Raw genomic sequence first — 24,216 nt, forward strand, 5'->3', positions numbered from 1 at the left:
CAGCTGATGGAGGACATAGAGCAGATGGAGGTAACAGGAAAAGCCTGTAAAAAGGGAATTTCTGATCAGATAAGAGAAAACAGTTTCAGCGCGAGGGTAGCTGCAGTTGTAACAGGTTGCACAGGGAGGTTGTGAAATCTCTGTTCTTGGAGATATTCAAGACACACCTAGCCAAAGCCCTGAGCAACCTGGTCAAAGTTCTGCTGGAGTGAGGAATTGCACAGGTAAACTGAGATCCCTCCTAAATAGTAGTGTTCTGTGATTCAGAAAAACTGTCCATCTGAGAGGTGCGAATGGACCCTGTTTATCTCTTTGTATATAGCCTTAACTTAATAGTCAAGTGATGGCAATTTTGTGGTATATAGTCCCCTGCTGATCTCCTCAGGAGGAATATAAATGCCTGGCATTGGTGGCACGGTTTGACATTACAAACCAAATTTCATTAAAGTATGACACCACTTCAGTTGCACTGTATGATATTAATTGGGTGCTGAATTATTGTTAAGGCACTGAATTGGGCACTGATATTATTAAGGCACTGAATTGCCCTATGTGAATGCTAATTCTGTGAGAGTTTTAAAGACATCATTTATTGACCTAAATTCATGCTCTCTTTGTGTAATTGAATTCTGTCCAGGACCATTGCTGCATGAATAATTTCATTTTATGTTGATACTTCTCTGCCAGAGTTTGGCCATGAGCTATCCCAGGTCTCATGGCAGTGAAATGAGGTGACAGGACTCCTGGTAGGGTAGAGTAGGGTGGGGGCTTCCCTGACCCGCAGCAGGGTGGAGAACATCAGAAATTTGATCCAAGTTTTCTGGAGCCAGCACTTTCCAGCTAAGATTATGCTGTAAAACCTGGCATTTCTATACCACAAGTGGCATTCGATTGTTTGAGGTTACTACAGGCTGGCACAGCCACGGAGATTTCAGTGGATCAGATTCCACTCTTAGAAGATATTTCAGCTCCCCTAGACCGATGCCAATTAAAAAAAATTCCAGCTATAATTGGATTTCCATCTTCTTGTTAGTCAAACCTTGGACCCTTCTTTTGCTTAACTGGCAAAGTGTCAAACCTTGGGTTTTTTTCAGGCTGTTTCTCCACTTTGACAATGCAGTTTGAAATTCTAAATGCGCCCTTTGGTGTGCTTGCAGCCCTCCTGACTTTGCATTCATTTAAACCTTTGGAGCATTTTCTCTGCTCCATCATCTGGGTTGTTAAAAAACCATTGAATATGGAACTGGGCATCCTCTCCTGTATGCCCCATTTCGGTATCACCTTCCCTTCTGATGCCAAAGTACTGCAAGCTATTCTACGTGTGAGTTTTCCAGCCAGTTAGGAATCCACTTTTGTGCTGCATCTGCAACACATCTGCTTGCTTTTGAAAATTTCATGCGAGGCAATGTCAAAAGCCTTATTTAAATCAAGTTACATGAAACACTTTGTGTTTTCTGTATCTCTAGGTTCCATTATTCTTTTGTAGGAAGCAAATATAATTTGTTTTTGACAAATTTTGACTTCTGAAAGAAATCCAAAAGTTGGTACTAACAAGCTCATGCTCTGATTTGAAAAACTTGGTTGCACTTTGGGGTATTTTCCATATGCAAAAAATTTACATGAATTTAACTTCTGCCCTTGTCTGGTTCAAGCCCAGAGGCAGACAACTTGCATCTTACTTCAAGACCTATTTTGGATTACTTCACAGGTACCAAATATAATTTATCAGGCTCTCTCATGTCTTATAGAGGTATTTTTTTAAAGTATTTTGTATGTAGTCAACATATTCTGAATCAAGAACATTTAGTGTTGTTGTCAAGGTAATAGAGTAAGTATTTTCTCAGTCCATGGAATCCTATGGAGTTCTTGGGGACTATAGAAGTACTTGAAAAATATGTGAGGCATTGAGGACAAAATGTCAGATCAAGATGAAAAAAAGTCCATTGAATAGAAGAGGAGGACTCTGTTGGGTATTCTTCCTGAAGGCTCTTTGATTTCTTTACTCAAACAGAAGCGTCTTCATGTTCCTTCTGTCTTGTACAATTTTACATGTTTTAACGCAAGGAAAATCAGAAGAGGTCCCTGTGGTTTACCCGAGTGACTTTCAGAAGGCTGAGTGTTCACCAGAGAAGAAATTATTAGCAGATTAAAACTGAATAGTACGGCTGCAACCCCTTGCAGCCAAGAATTCATATTTCTCTAGAGGGAAAAGGACTTGAAGGAAATGGAACTTGGATCTCAGGGGAGCGGGTGATAGTAATGAACATGCCAGCAGGTCTGTGCAGAGGGCACCCAACTCTGCTAGGAGCAAAAACCTGGTAGGATTTGAGAGATCCCATCTGGTCTCATATGAGGAGAAGATCCAGAAGTAGGAGGATGGAAAATCCCCTGCGGTATCTTTAGAGACAAGACTAGCAGGGGACTTTCCTCTCCTCTTGAGAAATCTCTCCACTTTTGTCTATCATATATCAACATATCCGTGTGGGTTTTTTACTCAGCAGACTTAAGGCTTTTTTTTAATGTAAGCCACCAGCCTGGCATTGGTGGCACGGTTTGACATTACAAACCAAATTTCATTAAAGTATGACACCACTTCAGTTGCACTGTATGATATTAATTGGGTGCTGAATTATTGTTAAGGCACTGAATTGCCCTATGTGAATGCTAATTCTGTGAGAGTTTTAAAGACATCATTTATTGACCTAAATTCATGCTCTCTTTGTGTAATTGAATTCTGTCCAGGACCATTGCTGCATGAATAATTTCATTTTATGTTGATACTTCTCTGCCAGAGTTTGGCCATGAGCTATCCCAGGTCTCATGGCAGTGAAATGAGGTGACAGGACTCCTGGTAGGGTAGAGTAGGGTGGGGGCTTCCCTGACCCGCAGCAGGGTGGAGAACATCAGAAATTTGATCCAAGTTTTCTGGAGCCAGCACTTTCCAGCTAAGATTATGCTGTAAAACCTGGCATTTCTATACCACAAGTGGCATTCGATTGTTTGAGGTTACTACAGGCTGGCACAGCCACGGAGATTTCAGTGGATCAGATTCCACTCTTAGAAGATATTTCAGCTCCCCTAGACCGATGCCAATTAAAAAAAATTCCAGCTATAATTGGATTTCCATCTTCTTGTTAGTCAAACCTTGGACCCTTCTTTTGCTTAACTGGCAAAGTGTCAAACCTTGGGTTTTTTTCAGGCTGTTTCTCCACTTTGACAATGCAGTTTGAAATTCTAAATGCGCCCTTTGGTGTGCTTGCAGCCCTCCTGACTTTGCATTCATTTAAACCTTTGGAGCATTTTCTCTGCTCCATCATCTGGGTTGTTAAAAAACCATTGAATATGGAACTGGGCATCCTCTCCTGTATGCCCCATTTCGGTATCACCTTCCCTTCTGATGCCAAAGTACTGCAAGCTATTCTACGTGTGAGTTTTCCAGCCAGTTAGGAATCCACTTTTGTGCTGCATCTGCAACACATCTGCTTGCTTTTGAAAATTTCATGCGAGGCAATGTCAAAAGCCTTATTTAAATCAAGTTACATGAAACACTTTGTGTTTTCTGTATCTCTAGGTTCCATTATTCTTTTGTAGGAAGCAAATATAATTTGTTTTTGACAAATTTTGACTTCTGAAAGAAATCCAAAAGTTGGTACTAACAAGCTCATGCTCTGATTTGAAAAACTTGGTTGCACTTTGGGGTATTTTCCATATGCAAAAAATTTACATGAATTTAACTTCTGCCCTTGTCTGGTTCAAGCCCAGAGGCAGACAACTTGCATCTTACTTCAAGACCTATTTTGGATTACTTCACAGGTACCAAATATAATTTATCAGGCTCTCTCATGTCTTATAGAGGTATTTTTTTAAAGTATTTTGTATGTAGTCAACATATTCTGAATCAAGAACATTTAGTGTTGTTGTCAAGGTAATAGAGTAAGTATTTTCTCAGTCCATGGAATCCTATGGAGTTCTTGGGGACTATAGAAGTACTTGAAAAATATGTGAGGCATTGAGGACAAAATGTCAGATCAAGATGAAAAAAAGTCCATTGAATAGAAGAGGAGGACTCTGTTGGGTATTCTTCCTGAAGGCTCTTTGATTTCTTTACTCAAACAGAAGCGTCTTCATGTTCCTTCTGTCTTGTACAATTTTACATGTTTTAACGCAAGGAAAATCAGAAGAGGTCCCTGTGGTTTACCCGAGTGACTTTCAGAAGGCTGAGTGTTCACCAGAGAAGAAATTATTAGCAGATTAAAACTGAATAGTACGGCTGCAAACCCTTGCAGCCAAGAATTCATATTTCTCTAGAGGGAAAAGGACTTGAAGGAAATGGAACTTGGATCTCAGGGGAGCGGGTGATAGTAATGAACATGCCAGCAGGTCTGTGCAGAGGGCACCCAACTCTGCTAGGAGCAAAAACCTGGTAGGATTTGAGAGATCCCATCTGGTCTCATATGAGGAGAAGATCCAGAAGTAGGAGGATGGAAAATCCCCTGCGGTATCTTTAGAGACAAGACTAGCAGGGGACTTTCCTCTCCTCTTGAGAAATCTCTCCACTTTTGTCTATCATATATCAACATATCCGTGTGGGTTTTTTACTCAGCAGACTTAAGGCTTTTTTTTAATGTAAGCCACCAGTTGCTATATGAAAACATGATATTCGTATGGTGTTTATCACAGTTTATGTCAAAAATTGTCTCTTGAATGTAGAAATAATATGGAAGGTTATGGGCCTCTGCTATTTGACCTAAATATCTTCTCTACGATATATGCCATTTAAAATAGTTTGACTACTCATGGCAGTTACTGTGTTCTAAAATCCAAGCCATTGCCTCATTCACCACTGCCCGTGCACATAAGCTCCCTGCTCTTCTGTGTGCACACACCTATTCACATGTATAAAAAGATTTGCATGCATAAATACTCATATTTTTAAAGGAAGGAGTTCCAGGATGCTGCAGATACTACAGTTCTGCAAAGAAACTCTAAAAGCTATGACTGTAACAAATACGGCCTCTGTACTGATGGGTAATGAAGTTTTTTAAAAATACTGGCAATGCTTGTGTTACGCAGAAGCAAAGGTTTTCCAAATTTGCTGCCTCGATCACTGTCATATAATACTGAAATGGCTTTGTATGAGTGATGCATGAACAGCTTGTAAGTCTCATTTTGAACATTGTGGTTTAGGAGCATAAACAGCATCTGAAATTGCAAACCAACTTTAAATAGTGTTCTGTAAAACCCAAGCCAAACTCTGTTGTTACTGGTTGTGTACACTTCATTGCTGATTTTCTGTAAACATAACAGTATGTTCTTCTCTTTAATGCTGAAAGACTTTTTTCATTATCATTTTGATTTCAATTTACATTGCTTAGCTAGTCTTCCTCACTGAAAGTCAGCGTTTATGTTTCTCATGGCTGCATGCATGTTCAAAATTGCCCGAAAGCTGTTCTAGTTCAGCTAGTTTCACTTCTTGACTCAATCCCTGTTCAAAAAATGGCCTTTATTTTTTCCCTCTTTATGGCCCTGCTTATATATAGTCTTACTGAGAAGCCCAACTGATTAAACTAAACGGCACTAGATCACAAACTTTTTTTCTTTTTGAATTTTAACTTCACGAAATTGGGACCTAAACAGCTCTTGTATTCTGCATTCAATAGACTACTCACGTTTAAAGTTGGCATGCGCTTTAAATAAATTGCTCTAATTTAGATTAAATTAGTAATAGATTAATGTTTGCTAGTGCACGGTGAATTGCAGGAAGGCATAACAAAATTGATAGGATGCTTTGATGGCGCTTATTAGTTTCCATTTTGTGTTTTATGACTGTATTTACAGTTGACTTGGCAGAGAAATTTGAAACCTTGTGAAGGTATTCATATCTGATTGCGTGCACCATGGCTTAAATTTAAGTCTGCTCAGCGCAAATGTGGGTTACGGTGTTTGCTTTGAAACACTTGGACTGTGTCACCTGTTTAATTTTGGTTTTCATGAGTGAAATTAATGGTTAAAAGGTACTTGTGTTTAAAGAAATTGTAGGTCATATCGTAAAGAAGAATAATGTATAAGGCATGTTAGGTGGAAGCAGAGAAAGAAGCTGTAGGAGCAAAAAGCTTCAATGCATTTTGAGAAACATTCAACATATGTATTTATACATGTTTTCAATCCTTCACCTGGGTTTATTCTATATTTATTGTACCACAGCAAAAGTGGAATGAAGTAGGATGTGTATACACTGCATGACGGTTGTGAGACAGGGTCAAAGGCTTTGAGTCCCTGTTTTATGTTGTCTCTTCTGGGTTATCCTGAATTCCCAGTAGAGTTTCTCTGTCCAATAAAAGCCTCTTTGCCACCAGAAAGGCTAATAAAAGCAAATACACTTACCATAATATCACCCACCAAATCCACCAATTTCATTTTCCATTTTTCCTCTTACATTTCATACAGTTGTTGTTTCTGTCAGCCTGGCTACTGCCTTGCCAGATAATACACTGTCAGCAAGGGTGATTACAGGAACCAAAGCTCTGCAGCTCTGAAATGGTATTAAGCAAATGCAAGCGTATTTGGTGTGACCGGCTGCAGTTGTTGAGCGACGGTTGGTTGTCCTTGGCCTATATATGGCTTCCAGTTATAGGTGAAAATAAAAATAGTCAGGGTGAAGTACATCAACTGCAAGTACAGGACACATTCATGGTATCAGGATGGGCATTTCTTTTTAGCGCTGGTTTGGGGTTTTTTTTTCTTGTTTAGATGAAGAGTATAATGGCAGGATTAGCTTTAGCTTGATATCCGTCACAGTTACCGAAGGCATTTCCTCTGCCTTTATTATGCATAAGCAGAGTTGTGAAGATTGACAGAAGTAGCCTTAATTTGTAATTGATCCTAGCCTCATGTTGTAAAGGAAAATATCAGATTTTGTCCGTCTCGCACCAGAGGGGGGGGAACAAACGTGTGGATACAGTCTTAATTGGTTGCTTATATTTCAAAGTTGCTAAATTATACAGTAATATCAGAGACAGCTGAATGCCATTTGGAGAGAAAGGAAGAAGGATTGGTTTGCAGTTTGGTTGCATATGTAAGAGGATTTGTACACTTGAATGTCTGAATCTGGGAGAAGACTCCCTGACTTCTGATGTCCAGTATTTCTCCAGCAGTCTTGACAAGATAACCTGCATAGGCTTACGGGGTTTATACCATAAGGAAATCAAATAAATTTAACAAACAAATAAATGTAATGCTAATTTTTAATAATGTGCATTTAAATTTGCATCATTTCAGTATTGTAACTACCTGCAAATGGTCCCTGTTCTCGCTGCATTCGAAATAAGCAGGTGTGGTATTTGCTTGGGTTTTTGATTGTTTCCCCTCTCCTGTCGCCCCTCTCCCCTCCAGAAGAAAAGGAACCTAGTAATAGTGAAGTCAAAGTCTTTAAAAGAAAATGGAGTCCGTAGAGTTTTCCTGTTGACACGTTATTACTGACGGTGGTAAAGGAAAATGAGGAGAAAGAGGAAAGTCATCCCTGGGTCTGCTTTTCCGAGCTAATAGGGGCTACTGTGTCTCAAATGAAAGTTTCCCCTTGGGACGAGAGCCGGTGTCCTGTCTCACTCTTTTCTTCAGCACCATTTCACATAAAACTGCTTTTTAATTGCGTTGGGCGGGAGTTTTTAACCATGGTAGATGACCAGAGTAATCCACATTTAAAATGTGGCATCTCTTGCTGTAGACTGTGCTTGGGTACGCTTGGGGCATAACCTCATGTTCTTGGCCACTGCGATGTGCCTGCCAAATTCCCGGGCCTCTCTGCTGGTGAAAAAAGTTCTGTTTTAAAAACGTTGATGGGGTTTGCTGTTTCTATTAGAATTAGAAATACAAAGAAGCAGAACAACATTATCTGACTCTTTAAAAATAGAAAGTAAAAAAGTTTTGAGTTCATAAGATTGGCTTGGGTGTCCTCTGTGTGAATTCCCAAACATCCTCATACCTCATCTAATTTCTATAAAAACAGTGGGTCTGAGGTAGCCTCTAAATGGTAAGTGAGTGGCAGATGTGTATGGTCTTTAACAGAGAAATGCAGTGGAAATGAATATAAAAAACCCCAGTACCATGCCCAGTAGGGTGGCTCCATATGTGGTTATGGCCTAAAAGAGGAGAGGGGGGGGTCTGCGTAGCATCTTCTCTCCCTTAAAAAAAAAAAAAAAAAAAAAAAAATGTTTGTACCAACCTAAATTAAAGAAAAAGAAGAGTGTACTAGGTACGTCTAAGAAACAGTAGTTAAATAGTCGATATTTGATAAAGAGATCAGCAGATGTGAGTAACATTCTGACATACCAACAGCTTGCTCAGTCTCGTCTGTCACAACTTCAGCTTGCCAGAGTTGTTGCTGCAGGGTTGTTTAAAGTGTCAACAGATCCCAAACCAAGGGAAATTCTCTTTCACTTCCAAGGTATTGCTCGGAGAAAACCATGTAGCTACCATTCAGATAAATCCCATGTGTGCTGCAGCCTCCTCTGGATTGGCCTGCATCGACAGCAGATATTCTAAATAGGGAGATAGACATTTCATCCAGAGGAAACTTTGGGGAGCATTGCGGTTATTTAAATAAAGTGCTTCACTTTAAAATCAAAGGTTATCAAAGTTATCTGCAAGAAGGAGTGTTGGATGGTAGCAGGAAATTGTGCCTTGTGGATTAGCAACCGCAACTCGAGGATGGGTTCATTTATTTTGGTTTAGGCTGTTACTGAGAAAAGATGGAAAGGGAGCAATTACCCAGTGGTGTTCCTTAAGAAATACATCCTTAAACAGTCGAGTAGCATGGTTCAGTTATGGTACCGGCGTAGTGGTACTGCTCTGCCATCAAAGCAGCAATTCAGTCCTAAACCTGGCTGGTTGAAATCATAACTGTTAATTATTTGTAGCATTTACAGAATTGACAGGATTTGTGGCCCTGTTACCTTAGGTGTGCAAACTGAATCGACGCTGGGAAAAACAACGGAAGGTGAGATGGAAATGAAGGCACGGGCAAGTGATTTTTCTCAAAGTGATAAAAGGAGTTATTGGCAGAGTCCCAGGGCAACTTCAGACTGAGGGAGCAATCTTGTCTAACTCTTCAAATATGCAAATGAATGTTGTGAAAACAAACACTTGCCAAAAATACATGGTATTTTTATTAGCAACTATTCCATAAAGACCTTTACTCAGATGTAGCACTTTTGCCATTGAAATAAAATTATTGCTCTCCCGTTGTTATTGTTAAAGTCAAATTACAACATATTGTTGCAGGCTCTACTGTTCTTGAGAGATTTTTATGCTGCATGAGAGTTCAATTTACAAATATTTACATGAAGAGGGTGACCCATACAGGGTTCTTTTGGGGCATTTACATGCTGGTTTTCTGCCTTGGGTTCTATATGTGCGTTTTGTTCAGGGTTTTTGACTCTGTTCTCAAGGAGTGGTCATGAAAAAAGACCCCTTAAATCTTTTTTAAAAATGAAATATTTACTACTGTATTTTAAGATTATGTCCATCATTTTGCAATATGTAGTTACAGCTTGAATTTCTTTCCAATAACAAAACCTGTTTAAAGGTAATTAGTTTTAAACTCCTTGGGGATGGGTAGAGTTATGTTTGGCTTTTATCCTTGTTTTTATAATGTGTGTCTCGTGATCAGAACGCATGTGGGGCTTTTTTTCTTTACATCCTCCCCTGAAACACGGGTGTCTGATCCAAACTGTGAGGCTCCCATGTAGGCCTGGAGGAGAGGCTGCCTTCCTCTGCGGACTCTGCTCTGCGGGTAGTGCGTCAGTATGGTCTGTCACACCTCTTTAATGGTTGTTTTATGAGACAGGAAAAAATCAGATTGTTTCCTCCACACCAAAGCATTTCACGGTGAAATGAAAATGGGAGGAGCGCTCTTTATCTGAATGGATTTTATGACTTCCTTTAGAAAACAGGCTCATGGTCAGAATGTGTTTATCAGTCTATTTATATAGTCACAATTTATCCAGTGCCCATCAGTGTCCATTGTACATTAGAATATAGAACCAAATGAATGCTTAAAAATGGTAATCAGGGGGTATTGTTTAGGCATTTGCCTGTTAGGTATTTTTGGTGAGCTTTTTGCAAGTGGTACGCATTGAGTGAAGAGTAAATAACAGTTCCCATTCCCAGTGCTAATGTAAATTAAATGTAAAAAAAAAAAAACCAAAACAGGCATTCTGCCTGCCTCCTTTAGGCAAAAAGTGGTGGCATAGGGAAATAAGTAAGCAAGCATCTCTGTTTTATGAAGAAAATGAGCGTTGCTTTTGTTTGGGGGCAGGCCTGTTCCTCAGGATAGGGGATTGCATTTGGGTTTGTAAGTCTGCTAGAGACAAAGTTGATTCAGAGAGCTGTGTTGGGTTCTTGTCCTCAATCCTCTTCCTTCTCTGAGGTGATCCAGGGAAACGCTTGTGTGCAAAAGGAGGTAGTTGATTCAGGATGGCAAAGTTTGGTAGTGCTGAAAAGAAGAGGATAATTATGTCCAGGTTAAACTCATTGAAATGGCTTCCCCGTAGGTTGAGGCAAATGCCCACCTCCCAAGGTAGCAGTGGGAGATGCTCCGATGGGAGCTGGGTGCTCCTCCTCACCTGGCTGGGTGCTCCAACTGCACCTGCAGTGGTTGACGTTGTCTGCGTCCCCTGGACCAGCTCACTTAAACCCTGCTTTGTTTCAGGCAACTGCTTCACCCGCAGCTGAGACCATCTAATGGCCCTTTACATCCCCAAGGGAAAGTCTGTAGTTCTGCCACTTCCTCTGAACCAGCTGTGGTGCCTGTCATACCCTTTCAGTACCCTCAGCTCTCCTGTAGCCTGCACAGAAGGTTGTAGGCTCTTTTTTCTGGACTGATGAGGCAAACTGGCTTTGTGGTCTGGGCCGTAAAGCTGATACAGGGCTTTACGGGTGTATGTATGTAAGTACAGCCAGTTCTACAGCGTGCGAGGGGCAAGTGAGAGAGGGGTATCTCTCCCATTCAGCAGACATAAAATCCCAGACAACGTCACCTCATTTTCCTGTCAGTCATCGATGGAGTATTACAGTCAAAAGTAGTTAAAATACTACCAAAGTTAAAATTATTGGCTTTAATAAGACAGGTGTATAAGCACAGAGGAAAAAATGCCCAGGGTTGAAAATTGCTGGCATCTGGGAGGTTTCTTTGGCCAGGTAGAGCGGTGAAACACAGACAGTAAGATTCCATTGCCACGTGAACATGTTGTTAAAAAAAAAAAAGTCACTGGAAAAATACCGTTATCAAAGATTCTAGGATTTTTCTGTCCATTTTGGTACCAAATATCTTTTCTGTACAATGGTGAGTGTTACTAATGGATTTTCACTTACTCCCAGCAAGTAATGTATAAAACACTGCAATATAAACCACAAAAACTGTATGTTTTAATTTCTGAGCCCGCTGTCCCTGTTGCGTGCAAGGTAGCCTTTATGGGGCCGCTTCCTCAGCAGATGTGCTTTGCATTTCTGAATGCTTTGTGCGATTTTAATTTTAGAAGTAATTTCAAGGTTAGTAGGCTTTATGTCCAGCTGGCCACAGTTGCGCTTTCTTGTAGGTGTTGGCCTGAATGGCCTCGTGTTTTCTTTTTCTGTTAAATTCCTCAGACAGCAAAACCGCACACAAAGTTCTGCCCTTTAAATTATCTCACAAAGCACAATTTTGTATACAACTATTGATAATTTTTGACTTTTCTCTGAAGTACTAAATTTTGTTGTCTTTTTATGGTCACATCAAGTGTAGATCTGTGTCTTACACCCGGTAAGCAGGGGTGCTCGTGGTGTCATTATGAAATCCAGGAGATTGAGGACATGTGTGTTCATTATTGAGAGCAGAAATTAGTTTAATACACTCTTCTTTCCATGTCTGTTTATTCACTTGTTCAGTTTTGTATGAAAGCACCTCTTAGTAGAAGCATAGGACTCTGATAGATTTCTTTTAATTAGTTTTTCCAAGGGAAGGAAGTAATTCAGTTATTATAACTAATGCACTGAGATGAAGTACTGACTTCAGCATAGTGGCCATTTGTCCTCTAAGAACTTATTAGGGCCCGTTAATGTGTTTTTCTTTGATTATGGTATCATGCAGGCGACTACTAGGAATAACAAGATGATGTCCCGTCTGTCATAAATTTATGAATTCAGCATTTGAAGAAGGCCGACAATTTGATATGAGTAAAAACACGGGCGGGGGGGGAGGAGAGAAAGCAAAATTTTAAAGGATAGTTGGACTTAATCATTTTATTATTTCATACTTATTACATTGCAATCAGTTACTGCTGTATTTTTTGAATACTGTGAGGGAAAGTGGACAAAGAAAATCAATGTTTTTTGACTATGACTGAAGTATCACAGCTTCTTAATCCTGATCAAAGTTGAATCTTTCTGTTCCAAAGCAGGAGGAACGATATCATATACTGAAGCTCAAATTTAAGGAAACAGTGTATTGGGTAAAAGTAAGAAAAATGTTTGAAAGGCTCAATTACCTTCCTGGAAGCAGTGAAATAGTGATTTATGTGAGAAATACGATTTGTCGAGCAAATAGTTTTATCCAAATACCCCAAGACACAATTAAATATATCAGTACCTCTGAGGCACTTTTTCTTACAATATACAGTTAAAATATTAAAGGTGTTCAGAGATGTGAATGTCCTGGCTCACGTTTTTTCCAACAGTTTTTTTGGCAAAATAGTAAATTGCGATTTTTAGTTGTAGTAGGTCTCTGTTGGTGAAATCAAAGATTTATCAACATTTAAAAGTTACAAAATCCACTCTGAAGTCCTTTCCAAGAGGACTTTCTTTACTTCTACAATAGGATGTGTTAACTGCTCTCTGATGCCGCAGACTCCGCAGCTGTCCCCATAACCGATTCCCGTTGGCCAGGTCTAGCTCATTCTCCACTTGCTGCATTATCTGTGTCCTCCGAGGGTGCATCTACGTGAAAGTTTTCATTTCCATCAGGAAAGCACTCATGAAATTTCTCACCCATGCCTGCTCATTGCCCATTGAATTGTATCTCAGAGTATTGGATCTCGATGTCTTTGGAATGAAACTGAACTGGATGATGCAAGTCCGGTCCCTGTTGGGTGTTGAGGGTAAGAGCTAGGCCAAAGTGAAACTTATAGAGTCCATAGGGTGTTGGTGCTGGGCTCTCAGAAGCAGCTGGTTCACCCTCTGGTGCATCCTAGTGCCCTCCAATGTGGACATAGCCTCAGCCACAGCTCAGAAATCTCTGACACTCTTGTTTGACAGGCACTGTAACTTTAAAGTTGTGAGCAGTTAAATATGGCCAAGAATAGTCTAAATATGGCCACTTAAAAGTTCTTAAAAGTGTTTATGCATCTTAATTTCATACATTTCAATACCACCTTCATGAGATGGGTTGTAGCAGTGGCACACTCGTTATAAGTATGAGGTAGCCAAGGGAATTGGACAGGTCCCAGGTCATTCAGATAACAGAGGCAAAGCCGAAGCTGATAACATTCCTATTCCGCCTTTCCTTTGTGTGGTGTATCCGATGGTATAATTGGAATGTTATTGCCCAAAGCAGGAGGAAGCCATGAATATGCCAATGATGTGCCGCAGGAGGAAAAAACGAGGGAAAAGGAAATCTAAACCGGAGGGGCTGGACAACATGGAAAGTATTTCTAATAATTAGCTAACAAGTAGAGCATTTCAATTACTAGTTTTCAGGTGTGGCATGTTTGACAGTTGTTTTTAAAAGATAGCATCAGCATCCTGAAATGGTGATGACAGAATAGCACACAGGCACATGTTCTAATTGTTTGTTATCTCTCCGCTGTGAATTACGCTAATAGCAGCGGGGGGCATTTTTCCAACATGATTAAAAGCTGGGTACCACACTGTTGTATCAAACTGGTGGGTACCCCTAGCCTTTGCCTCTTTGGCTTTGGTAATGTTGGGGAGATTAAAGCAGTTAATGTTGGTAAAATTAAAGCATTGTGCTTTTGCCAGTGAAGGATTCAAGTTATAGAGGTCATTGATGGTTATTTGTTTGTTTGAGTCCAACTCCTTGGGGGGGGTATCTGTGCATTCTGCAAAATGTTTTGATAAAATAGTTGCAGTAGGTGATGTCTGCTCAGAAGAAACCCTTGGAAAGAGCAGCTTGATGGAAGGGAGTTGAGAAATTAGCAATCCGGGCGTCTGTTCTGCACAGCAAAATGAGCTGGGAACCTTGCAGTTTGCAAAACACGGGGCTGCAGGAGAGGGAGAAGGAACCTTGTCTTACACTGGATCAGTGGGAATTGTGCTGGGCTTGTCTCAGCTGGAAGTCTTGGTGTTGCACCTGGGCAGCACAAATGCACAATGCTACGTGTTGGAATCCCATATAGAGTCTGTGTACTGTGGGTAAAAATAACGTCTAGTGGAAAGTTAAGAAAATCCTACTTTCTCATTTTTCTGCCTGCCTCAGCCTGCTGGCGGGTTGCTGGATGTCCTGCAAGGATGGGGTTTCAGTCGTTGAACATCGCTTGTATTTGTTTAGTAGTTTGGACATCATTCTGTTGGCTGGGTTACTACATAAGCATTAGAAAAATTATTATGCGAAGCAGAGAAAGGACTGCTTGAAACATTTTGCTTTTTTTTTTAACTTACTTTCATTAGCTTTTAACTTGGTTAGATGCAGACAGATGAATCAAGTGACCTTCCCTGTCTATTGATCCCAAATTGAAATTGCATTGTGACAGTTTTAATGCATCCTCTTAGCAACGTTTACTTAGCCTCAGTCACCCCCTCTCAGGCCCTGACTGCAGCAGAGCCACTGTTTGAGTGATCCATTTTGTATCAGCTGTTTTGCTGAATGCTTTCTTTCAAATGCTATTCAAGACAACGTGTTGCATCTCGACTGCCCAGTCTTTGTGTGATGCCAAATTGAGCAGGGCCTTTTTCTTGATCCCTTAGAAAAACACAAGCTGGGAAAAAATGGTATCTCAGCAGTGGTTGAAAAGAGAAATCTGTGGTATATATGTCTGGCATGCACATCATCATTCCTTTTCCATGTTCTTAGCCTGTCACTTGCTGAATATGCATATTTTATTTTTTTTAGATGAGGTTAATGTGAAACTGCATAGGGACAGGCCTGCAAAGAATAGTCCAGCATACGGTTACTTTTTAAAAAGTGATGAAATAGATGTCAGAAGAGGCTTGTTTTGCGTGTTCCTTGTTACGCCATGCTTAAAAGCTTGAGGTAATAAAGCTGCTCTCTTACTGGCATTAGAACTATTTTAGTATATTTGCTCATTAACACGGCTCTGCACTGCTGGGCATTCTGCTCACACGGCTGTGTACAAATCAATTTGTAATGGCACTCAAGGCATTTTGAGGAGGAACGGGGGGAAAAAAGGAAAGGAAATAACCTACTCTCCTAAATACGTTCCACAGCTGTCACCAGTACCAAATTGCTGCCAAGCTGGTATTTCATTGCAGCTTTCAGTGGGTGAGTTTTCTTGCCTCTTCGTTGCTTACCTTACTTGCACAATTTACAAGTCCTTTGTGCCTTTATTTGGTTCACAGTTTATTTTTTTCAGACGCCCCAAGTTCTTCTGTCGCCTTTGCCCAATCTCCCTACAGTGCTGTCAGAAGGATTATTTCTGGCGTTGAGTCTTGCGCAAGGATAAAACTGGGTTTCTGTGAATCTGGGAAATCTTGGCAGCTCTCCCAGACTCTTCAACTTGATGCCTGCAGGTTCTTCAAGCACTGTGTGCAGATCACTTCAGTAAAAGATGGATCTATTTCATTATATAGGGAGACAAATACATGAGTATGTGGGATGTGTTTTCGATTAAGCAGGTGAATTTTAAAAATTTATCAGGGAAATATTTTTCCTGAGAGAAACTTCAGGATTTTGTTTCAATTTAATTATTTAAAAAAATATTTGTATTACTTCTTAACTAAATGGAATGCTATTTAAAGATAGGCAAGATGCAGCTTTTGCGTTAAGAACGTGTAATTTGAACAAATCACCTGACAACATTACAGAGATGCACAAGAGAAACCGAAGTATTAATAATGTAAGGTGATAGAAGACATGTGGTTTGCATTTTGAGCTCTGAAAAGACAACTGCTGTCCTGGAGAATGGTAGCCCGGCACTGTTCTTTGGAGTTCTGTTCTTGGTAAGTCTGTACAGTAGAGGAAAGACTGAGAGAGTTGGGCTTGTTCAGCCTGAAGAAGAGAAGACTGAGAGGGGATCTCATCAACGCATACAAATATCTTAAGGGCGGAAGTCAAGAGGATGGAAGCAGTCTATTTGCAGTGGTGTCCAGCGACAGGACTAGGGGCAATGGATGCAAACTGAAACACGAGAGGTTTCAGTTGAATATGAGGAAGAACTTCTTCACTCTGAGGGTGGCAGAGCACTGGAACAGGCTGCCCAGGGAGGTTGTGGAGTCTCCTTTTCTGGAGATATTCAAAGCCCGCCTGGATGAAGTCCTGTGTAGTATGCTCTAGGTGAGCCTGCTTTAGCAGGGGGGTTGGACTAGATGATCTCCTGAGGTCCCTTCCAACCCTTACAATTCTGTGAAATTCATCTCCTGCGGTCTTCCTAGGGTTAAAATGAACGGCTGAAATGGTGGTTATAAGGAATTTATGTATTGAAGTTGCAACAGCCTGTTGGGCTGGATACGAAGTGCCTTAACTTTCTTTTTAACGAAATGAAGGTGCTTCACATGTTAAGTAGTTTTAATAAATGCGTGAAGCAATCAAAGAGTTTGGCCAAATCATTCAGAAGATGCTGCTTCAGAAGGCATTTGGCTGATGCAGCTGTAAAACACAACTTGGTTTTTATAACAGCTTCTCTACAGATTATTCTTCAAACTGTTTCATGGTTTTAAATAATATTATTAATGCAGTTAGCTAATAGAAGGGTAGGAAATTAAAGCTCTCTGCAAGGGAAAAATATTCAACTGAAGTGTAAAGGGAAATTTGAAATCATATGGGAGTCAATCAAGCAGGCACTCTGGGAAAGATGCTGAAAACAACGGGCACCAAGGAGGTTTCTGCAGAGTTCCACAAGATGTGGAAGGACTAAAGATAGGAGCAGTGACTTAAGTCTCCGGTCCAAGGGAACTATTGACATAGGCTCAAATTTAAACATGGGAGAAGCCTGGCTGATGTAACCGGGATCATAAATGGGATGCTGAATTGGCGCTCTCATTGTTGTTTAGGAGCAGAGGATGGTAGTTGGGAAGATTCCCCGGACCCTGATGCAGGGCTCCGCATTTGCCGGTGTGGAGCATTGGGCTTCCCGCCAGCCCACTTCTCCAGTCTGTTGGGTCTCTCTCCCCACCAGTGTTTCTGCTGGTCCTCCCAGCCTGGTATAACCTGCAGACCTGCAACAGGTGCTTTCTGTCCTATCATTCAGGTCACTGATGAAGATGTGAAACCCTCTCTGTCCTAGAACCAAGCCCTGGGTAACACCACTCATTACCCAGGCTGCCCGTTAGTCTTCATCCCATTCACTGTGACGCTTGGGAGCCTGCTGGGCCACTTGGCTCTCCACACACGCCCATCCAGGCCAGATCTGGCTTTCCTAGTTCCATCTCTGCATGCCTGGGTGGTGGTTCTGTGTTTTGTTAGCCATTTTGGTCTCTGTTTTTGCTTCCTTTACACTTTCTGTGCTTAAGTGGGGCCAGGAGTTCCCTGTGCAGCCCAGCTGCCTTCTTGCCGTGCCCATGTGTTTCCTCTGGGGTTGTGAGCAATTTGTCCCTGAGGATCAGTGAGCTTTCCTCCTCTCAGTTGCCTGCAAGGGCAGCCTGTCCATGCTCAGGTTTCTTCTCCTGTAGTTCAGTGTCTTGATTATGACGAATGCCTTCCCAAGGATCTTAAATTCTACCATCTGAGGGGCGCTTCAGCTATCAAATCTCTGAACAAATTTTCCTTATTTATGAATAGCAAATGCTCTCCTGCTGGGTCATCCAGCACTGGTGTCAAGTTGTCCGCATCCCACTTTGGTGCTTGCTGCTCTGAGAAACAGCGATGTTGTAGGATGGAGTAAGGTTATAGTGGTAGCTGCAAGTGCTGATAACTTCAGCTACCACCTTTTCTGCCCTGAGACGCTGCTGTTGCTCCTTGATATATTGTACTGCACTACCAAACAAGGGGTGAAGCCATCTGATGAAATACTATACTGAGTAGTCCACAATAACAAGGTTGGCCTGGGTGTCGCAGGGGCCCTGTCTGAGTCCAGAAGAGCTAAAACCTGGTGAGTTTCTGTAAGAAACCCAATTATGGGACCATAAAAATAGTTTAGATTTTGCAATGAATGTGAAATTACTGGTGCAGTCTATTGATTAGGAGGGGGATGCTGGAGCATGCTTAATTGGGATCTGTGGCTATTACGGTGTGGAAATGATAATTAAGAAGATACTCTAGAGTACTTGTCTTTCTGTGATCTGTATTTTCAATGCCAAAATACATAAGCCCCTAGCTCTGGGAGTCTTGCAGAGTCCTGAAAAGATACTGGTATTGAAGTAAAAAGTCTTGATTTTAGTATCAAAGGAAGCAGCATCATGTAATTGAAATGTAAGTAAATTGGTGATTGTATCTACACCAGTACTCGTTGGGGGAGTGAAGCTGTCCCAGTTGACAGGATGGGTGGTATCTGAGAGAAGAGATGAAATGTGAATGGGAGCTTCAGGAAGGGTGGAAGATGCGATGGAGCAGCAGCAGGCACACCAGCACGCAGGAGGGGAAGGAGGACATTGTCCATGCAGTGGTCATTGGTGCCAAGATGTACACCCGTGTCTTTGTGGTACTGTGGACGGCAGTGTTTTCACGTGAAACAGCGAAGTGTTTCATAGTTCTGCCCACATACTTCTATTACGTTGTGCACGTCTGATAAAAGCGAATGGTTTGTTCTTCCAGCGTTGTCAGTAGTTGCCTGGGAAGTAGAAATGAAAAAATGAGAGTTCTGCCAATTCAAGACCTATGTATGAGATGATGGTTTGGTTGACAAGGTTTTTTAGAATTTAAAATCAAGTTGTTCTTGATGATAGACCCCTTGATGAAGCTGAGACATTCTTGGTATGTCTGCCTGAAGGTTTGGTTCTTCAGATAGAACATTTTCTGGTTTAGTCAGGTTTTTTCTGTGCAGTTTTCTCCTTGTCTGAGACACGAGTCTGCATAGTCTGATGGTGCATTAGGTGGAGATGCTGCGGCTCTCAGCAAAAGCTGAGAGTCCTGAGCTCTTTCGAGTGAAAACCGGAGCCATTTTAGTTAGTTTCTGTAATTAATAAGTGAATAAAGGTATTCGGCCACACAGATTCCCATGTGGAAAAATGTCATTGGGTTGCTTAAGCTTGGCAAATAGTTAAGAATCCAGAAAGACTCAGGGTAGCCTGAGCTTTAGGGTTTTGTTACTAATTGTGCTTCCTGTAATACTCTGTGGTAATTGGGGTCCAGCTGCTCAGAATATTACTGTTAGATTTACTGGATGGATTGCTTTAATAGGATTTGGAGAACAGCTATTTGTACGTTACAGCTTGTGCTGTTAACTTGCCAACCTTTTAATGCAATAATCCCAGAGATTTATTTTAGCTTTATAGTAGTAATACAAGAAGACATACACGACTTACCACAAAAAAGTTTAAGTCTTTGTATAATACAAAGCAAGAGTTGTTTATGCTTGTTAGTATCTTTGTAAAATGACATGATACATGTTATGAGAGGGAGGAAATGCATTGACGGAAAGGGAAAGACGACCTTAGTGAGAGTTAGGGAAAAGTTTCCGTTGCCGTACCAAGTTTGTCACCACATCTTCCCACTGGCAGTGGTGGAACCCAACCTGCTCAGAACGTGGTTACCACGTGAACCAGCTTTAGTCTTTCATTGCACAACATGGATGATAATTGCACAACAACTTCTGAAATGAACTTTGTCTTTTCTGTCTGTCTTTTTATGATTGAGAACAGTATAAATTAACTCTGCTTGTTAATGAAATAAAGTAGAAAATCAGGTCTGGATGTATTTTTTGATAAATAATACAAGGTGGGTTTTTTTTCTTGGTAAATGTTTGCTTTACAAAGAAATGAAAGTACTGTTTGCCGCTGATATGTCCTCTTACGAGGTCATATTTTATCCTCAGTTTTCACCCTTCCCCTTCCCTTGCCACTTCCATTACAATGGAGATTTGGTCTGCTTGCTCGACAGTGACGTGTCCTTTAATATTTCCCATTAGTTTTCAGTAGTTACCTTTGCCTGCATGTCAGCCTTCAGTTTAATGGCCTTTTTTGTGTGTGTTCATTTTCTTTCGTTTCCCATCGTGGTTTTGTTTATTTCTTTTGTGTTTTTTTTTTCCTGTTTTCTTTTTTTAAACCGTGGTGATGTTTGCCCTACATATTCCCCAATGTTTGCACATGACAAGATGTTGCCATCCCAACATTACCTCCCACTTCACTGACCAGTGCCACTAATGACCATCTAGCACCAGCTACAACGGGACCATTGCCTTCAGCCCCACGGGACGTCGTGGCCACCCTCGTCTCCACTCGCTTCATCAGACTGACATGGCGGACGCCTGTATCAGACCCTCAAGGAGACAACCTCACCTATTCAATCTTCTACACCAAGGAAGGTATAAACAGGTAAAGATCTTGGCATGTAAAATGGGAGTAAAAAACTTTATATAATCTTAAGTCTTTAAATGCTCAAAGTCTTGCAGACTGTGGAGTCCAAGGGGTCGCGTTCCCTTCCCTCCTGCACCCCGATGAGAGGATTTATTTGCTTCATTGCTGCATATACGTATTCTTATGGGCAATGCTCATGTGTGTTTTTGACTGACTGCAAACAGTTGCTACTTGCTTTCAGCAGACTGCTTAGAAACGAAGAGCAAGCATAGCCTGTAACACCTCTTTGGGAGCACCGGCACTGCTATAGATGCCGTCCACCGCAGGCACAGAGACATCCTCCAGATAATCCGTGTGCTGTTGAGAGCGAGCAGTCACTTCAGGCTTTAAAACTCTGTAAATACAGTCTCATTCTAGAGAGAACCATGTGGCGGGTGCCAGTTAAGTGTTGATGCTCTTCTAGTAATCCCTGTAAATAGAAATGTTCATGAATGTGAAGCGTTTGTGAGGTTTTGACCTATTATCCCTACGGTTTAGTTATGTCTACTCCTGTTTCTTCCTGGTGGGATCTACTGCTCAGAATTACAGTTTCAAATTGTTGTGATAAATTTGAAGAAGTTGGAGTTAACAATCATTTTGAGCAATGCTTAATTGCAAATTAGCTTGATTAGCAGATTTATTACTCAAGAGAAAATGATCTGTCTACTTACTGACTAGAGCGTGAGACTCAAAGTTAAGGAAGTCATTTGAAGAGAATATAAAAAGCACAACTACTTATGATGAATTGCTGCTCTTTCTCAGTTCTGTGGATAGACATCTTGTCCAAGCTCATGACAATTAATTGAGGCAATTAGTAAAATTTTCTTTGCTTCACAAATGTTTTTCTACTAATTCCTTACTTCGGTAATATTAATTCTTACTGAAGATATTTTCAGTGAGACAAGAAAAAGGGTGGGATCTTGCTTTGTGCCTCTCCTCCTTCACCTTCCTGGTTGTAACTGCTCTACCCTCTGGGTTTTTACAAAGTAACTTGCTGGAGATGGCGTCATGCCTCACCCTGTACTGCTTTTGAGGAACGAAAACACACCCCCTTCCACCACACAGAAGACTATAGAAATCTCAAAAGTATTCCTCTGGGGCCAAAAAGCCTGTGCAGAACAAAAAGGCAAGAGGCATTTTGTAATTTGTGGTGAACAAATTAGGAAATTACAGGACAATCTGCAGAAACTGCTCTTTCTTGCCAAGTAACCCTCCGGTTAGTGGCATCCCCAGGAATTTTACACAGCAAAGCTCTTAAGGTGGTGCATATATGTAAGCAGGTGGCTTCATTGACTTCAGTGAGATCTGTGTTTGCTCAAGTGCCCTTCTGGATCAGGGTTCAGCATGGGCTCTGAAAGCCTTGTACTAGCATGTAGTCACTATTTCCTCAACTTTAACACTCCCTTGCTTTTTTCAAAGCTTTTTTTTGTTATGCCTCGTAAAGACAGTTGGTATCACACATTTCACAGATTGGTGTGAAAATACTGTGAAATCCAACCATTGAACCTGGCTTTAGAGAATGAGAACAATAACATTTTTTTAAAAAAAAAAGAAAGAAAAAAGCGCCCTGTTTACCATTTTGATATTATGTGGTACTTTTTGACCAGTTGGTTGGGCCTTGCTGAAGCATTGGTGGGTTATTGAATAAAAAAATAGATGAGATAACAACTAAGCACTCAGAAATGAGAAAATTTTGAAGTCAAGCTCGGCCATGCAATCCTCCTGTCTTTCTCAGCATTATAAAACGCTGCTTCAATGATCACTTTGTAGCCTTGAATTATACATGATCATGTGTCTTTGCGGTGGTTTTAAGTGTGTACGTACCATCTCCTCGTACTATTATATTTTTGCCTATATGTACCATTTTCATTGCATGCATTACTGGGTCCTTTTACCTAAGCATTGTCTCTTCCTCGCTTCTATTTGAGCAGCGATCAAACGAGGGATTTGATTTATTTAGCTTTTGAACCAGGCTTGTGGAAAATGAAAAAAATACATGTTACATGGAATGGCTTAGCTAGATATTCTGACACCTCTAAACCATCTTTAAAGGGCTGGAGAGAGTCATCCTCGTATTGTGAATTGTAGGAGCACTTAAATTTCTCTGCAGCATACAAGGCGTGTGGTTCCCAAGGTATCAGTTGCCTCAGCCACTGCTGTTTTATGTTCCTTTTTATTTTTATCCGCTCAGTGAAAGGAGATACACACAGAAACATGGCAAGGTGTTCCCTAACTTTGCTCTTTGAACTTCTTGAGAGGACCCCAAGATGAGCAGAACGTGATTTCTGCCCCCTGTGATCACAGGGCACTCCTGCGAAAGGCACCTCTGTGTGTTCCCTTTCTGCCGCAGCAGCTTCAGCTGCCGTGGGGTATCCTCTGGATATTAAGTATTTCACCTTTCAATCTTGGCATGTGCTTGCAGAAAAATGTTGACCCCTAAGTTGAATGTTGCAGAAAATTTGTAAGCAGCAGAAATCACAGAATTACAGACAAAAAAAAAAAAAAACAAACAAAAAAAACAACAACAAATGCCACCAAAAGTTGTAGTGGTGGTTGTTTTTATCACTTCTGAAACAATTAAAGCTGTTTCTGAAAGCATGTGGTGTCTGCTGAGGAGGAGTGAGAATCATGATCGGTAGGACTTGGAGGTTACTCTCTAACAGAGAAGCTGAAACTCTCCAAGGAAGAGTGTTTCAAAGCATGGAAATCAGCTGAGAAGATTGGAATCAGCGGAATGTCACCAAGTGGTGGTGTGTCTTCATGTTGGCTTGATGATGTTAAAGAGAGGCTTTTATTGAGGCAATTGCGTACGAATTACGTGGCTCTATTGTCACACCTCTACAGGAACTGAAGTAATCTGATCAGCTAGAAGTTACTGTCTTCCTTATAGATTGTATAGTTACACCGTTATTTCACCCTTCTAGGTATTCCAAATCACAGACAGTTCCTCCAAAAAGGGAGTGGGAATTCAAATGTGTTGGGGGGAGCAAAGGGAGGTTTAACTCCGTGAAACTTTAGGCAAGCACTCAGGCAGAACTCCAAACTTCCAAGATTTTGGACAAAAAGAAAAGAGATAGCTAGCACGTTGCTGGTGCAAGATGCTAAATCACATGTGTGGATACTCAAATAACGTGAAACCCACAGTTCGGCGGCGTGTGCTTCCAATGCAGCACATGGAGTTTAATTGTGTGTAATCACACTGTCAAAATGTCTCAGAGCTCACTGCCAGGCTGAATGGCTGACATGGCTGGCACAGGTGATACTTAATAATTCCCTGAAGGTTGTTTTGTGTTGTGAGTGTAACTTTAAACTGTGCATTTCCAGATTAAGAGTTGTGTCTGGTTTTGAACTGTAGGCTTTTTCCCTGCAGTACTTGATAGGTGTTTGAAACCTTAACTCTAGTTTGCAAAGCTCTTTAACTGGGGATTAAACTGGCATGAGTTAAACAGTCGTAACGTTCTGGAGGGTAATACAGTTATTCATATAGACCATCTGTTTGTTACCTGTTATGCCTACCTAAACCCATCAGAGCTCGTAAAAGGTGCTCAAGGCTCCCTGAGA

The 24,216-nt window shown here is 41.0% G+C and overlaps 1 protein-coding gene across 1 annotated transcript in view; it reads left to right on the plus strand.

Annotated features, from left to right (window-relative positions):
* The window catches only part of NEO1 (neogenin 1), a 150,412-nt gene that overhangs the window by 79,822 nt on the left and 46,374 nt on the right, over nucleotides 1-24,216 (plus strand). The window contains exon 7 of the mRNA XM_035899461.1: nucleotides 20,415-20,634. Within this exon, the coding sequence (XP_035755354.1) occupies nucleotides 20,415-20,634 (220 nt within the window). The remainder of the gene's footprint in view (nucleotides 1-20,414; nucleotides 20,635-24,216) is intronic.

This window comes from Egretta garzetta, unplaced genomic scaffold (assembly GCF_000687185.1).
Source record: "Egretta garzetta isolate BGI_Z169 unplaced genomic scaffold, ASM68718v1 scaffold287, whole genome shotgun sequence".
Classification (NCBI taxonomy): Eukaryota; Metazoa; Chordata; class Aves; order Pelecaniformes; family Ardeidae; genus Egretta; species Egretta garzetta.